We start from the raw sequence: 1,989 nt of genomic DNA, 5'->3' as shown, positions 1-1,989 counted from the left end.
AGCTAGGTCGATAAAAACTTTCCATTTTCCGTTGTTCGTGGAATCCAAGTATTTTTTTATCCAAGTTGTTTTAAGCGATTTATTGAAAGAGACAAGGTCGATCATTTTAAGGCCTCCCTCGTAGTAGTCATTAATCATAATTTTTCGTTTAATGCAATGCCGCAAGCTATGGGTTAGAGCTCGTCGAAGTTTGGCCTCCCTCGCAGTAGTCAATAATCATAATTTTTCGTTTAATGCAATGCCGCAAGCTATGGGTTAGAGCTCGTCGAAGTTTCAACAAACTCGATTAATATTATTACACTGGATGAGTTCCTACCTTCTTCGTTCTTTTTTTCCGTGAATTCATCGTCGCCGACACAATTGTAGCTGCTGTTTTCGTACAGTGTCACACACTTTCTATTGTTTTTGCAAGGCCAGCTACTGCAGGGCGACTATAACGAAGCAAATTTACATCAATATATGTGACTAAATATCTACGATGTACCCTGCCAGCTGAACTTTCTTTTTGTTAGCCTAAGTCGTTTCTGTGTCGGGCACACAAACACAGCAGACAACGTGAAAAAAACAAAAAACAAGAAAGGAAATGGCAGAAACAGAATGGTGGCAAATAATGAAAAGCCCTTGATAACCACGCATTTATTACGGCAAAGAGAAAGAGATCGTCATTATGCAAAGAGTAGCGTTTCATCAGCAAAACAATTTCTCTGTAGGCGCGTGAGCTTTGCATTTCGTTCTCTACAACCTCTTTTTTTTTACTGAGGAAGTTCATAAAAAAATCTAGTTGTCACTAAGTTTGTTAACCTACCAGACACGAAATACAATCTAACATTCTTTTTCTTTGGTTTTCTTCTTGCATGGAATCATTTATTATTTCCCGACTCCACGAAGACATCCGACAGTCCCCAAATCGATTATTAGAGGCAGCCAATATCTTTTACTTTGCCAAAAACGCCAGCTTTGCATCACTGAGTATCGCCTCTCGGGAATGACTCGGGAAACACACAAAAAACAATTGAATGTGACACTGTTTCTAAACTGTCCATGAAACTCAACTTACCGGAATGCTAAAGTGGTGAAACAATCTGTTGGGAAGAAATTCACGCGAGTTGTTGTATTTGTCTGAAGGGAGGAGTTTACAAAGCAGTTTCTCTTTGCTGTCCGGGAAAGCGGCCAGGTTGAATGAAAAACATTCCGGAGTTTCCAGACAGGCAAACGAGCACTGCGCTGTTTGCGCAACGAGAACTTCTTTAATAACGGTAATATTCAAGAAGGAGAAGTTGTCCAACTTGAAGTTTGCGTAGCTTACAGCACAACTGGGTCCACAACGACTGATAGCTTTGTCCCCTTTGATCTCTGAAAAAAAAAAAAACAAGAATAGGGATTGACCACCGAAAAAGATGTGAAACAATGGCAATAGACCCAACAGAATTTTCCAAAATCCTCGGCGGAGGTGAATGGAAAACTAGAATACCTGTCGCAGCTTGAGGAACGGCATATGAGAGTAGAACAGTCAGAAAGGCTTTCAGAATTGTCGTCAAGCCAGAGGTTTCCATCTTTTTTGGCGTTTTCAGAGCAATGTTTTTTTGTTAAGCAGCTTCGTTCGAATCATTCAAGTTCATACTTCACTATCAAGGCGTAAATGAGCCAATGTTAAAAACGCGTCCGTTACTTGGTCCAAGGGTACCAGTTGTCATCAACTTGCCGCGTCATTCTATCCGCCAATCGTGAACGGAAACCGTACAGTTATATTTGACACAAGGGTTTTTCTTATGTAAATAAATTTTGTACGATTATGTGTATTTACCTCATGAATATTAATCTCAGCAGTGAGGACCAGGCAAATTTTATTTTTATTTCGTCTCGTTATGTAATTGTTTTTCCTATAAACTGAACTGATCCCGTATACGGTCGCTTTAATTATTTCATAGAGTTCGTACCGACTTCATCCGAAATATAGGTGAACTAATTATATTATTCCTTTTGAGCAAA

At 39.5% G+C, this 1,989-nt stretch overlaps 1 protein-coding gene across 2 annotated transcripts in view; it reads right to left on the bottom strand.

The window, feature by feature from the left end:
• LOC138003434 (uncharacterized) overlaps window positions 1–1,712 on the bottom strand; it is an 11,553-nt gene extending 9,841 nt beyond the window's left edge. The window contains exons 1-3 of one of the 2 annotated variants that reach the window (XM_068849493.1): window positions 1,472–1,712; window positions 1,058–1,353; window positions 317–431 (exon numbers count right to left, since the gene is read on the bottom strand). In XM_068849493.1, coding sequence (XP_068705594.1) covers window positions 317–431; window positions 1,058–1,353; window positions 1,472–1,553 — 493 coding nt within the window. In that variant the 5' untranslated portion in view covers window positions 1,554–1,712. Of the gene's footprint in view, window positions 254–316; window positions 432–1,057; window positions 1,354–1,471 lie in introns of those variants that run through there. The other variant, XR_011123540.1, reaches the window with a different exon arrangement.
• Window positions 1,713–1,989: the final 277 nt, after the last annotated feature.

This window comes from Montipora foliosa, chromosome 5, assembly GCF_036669935.1.
Source record: "Montipora foliosa isolate CH-2021 chromosome 5, ASM3666993v2, whole genome shotgun sequence".
Taxonomy (NCBI): Eukaryota; Metazoa; Cnidaria; class Anthozoa; order Scleractinia; family Acroporidae; genus Montipora; species Montipora foliosa.
Note: the sequence above shows the minus strand (reverse complement) of the source record. Positions and strands in the feature narration are given on the sequence as shown.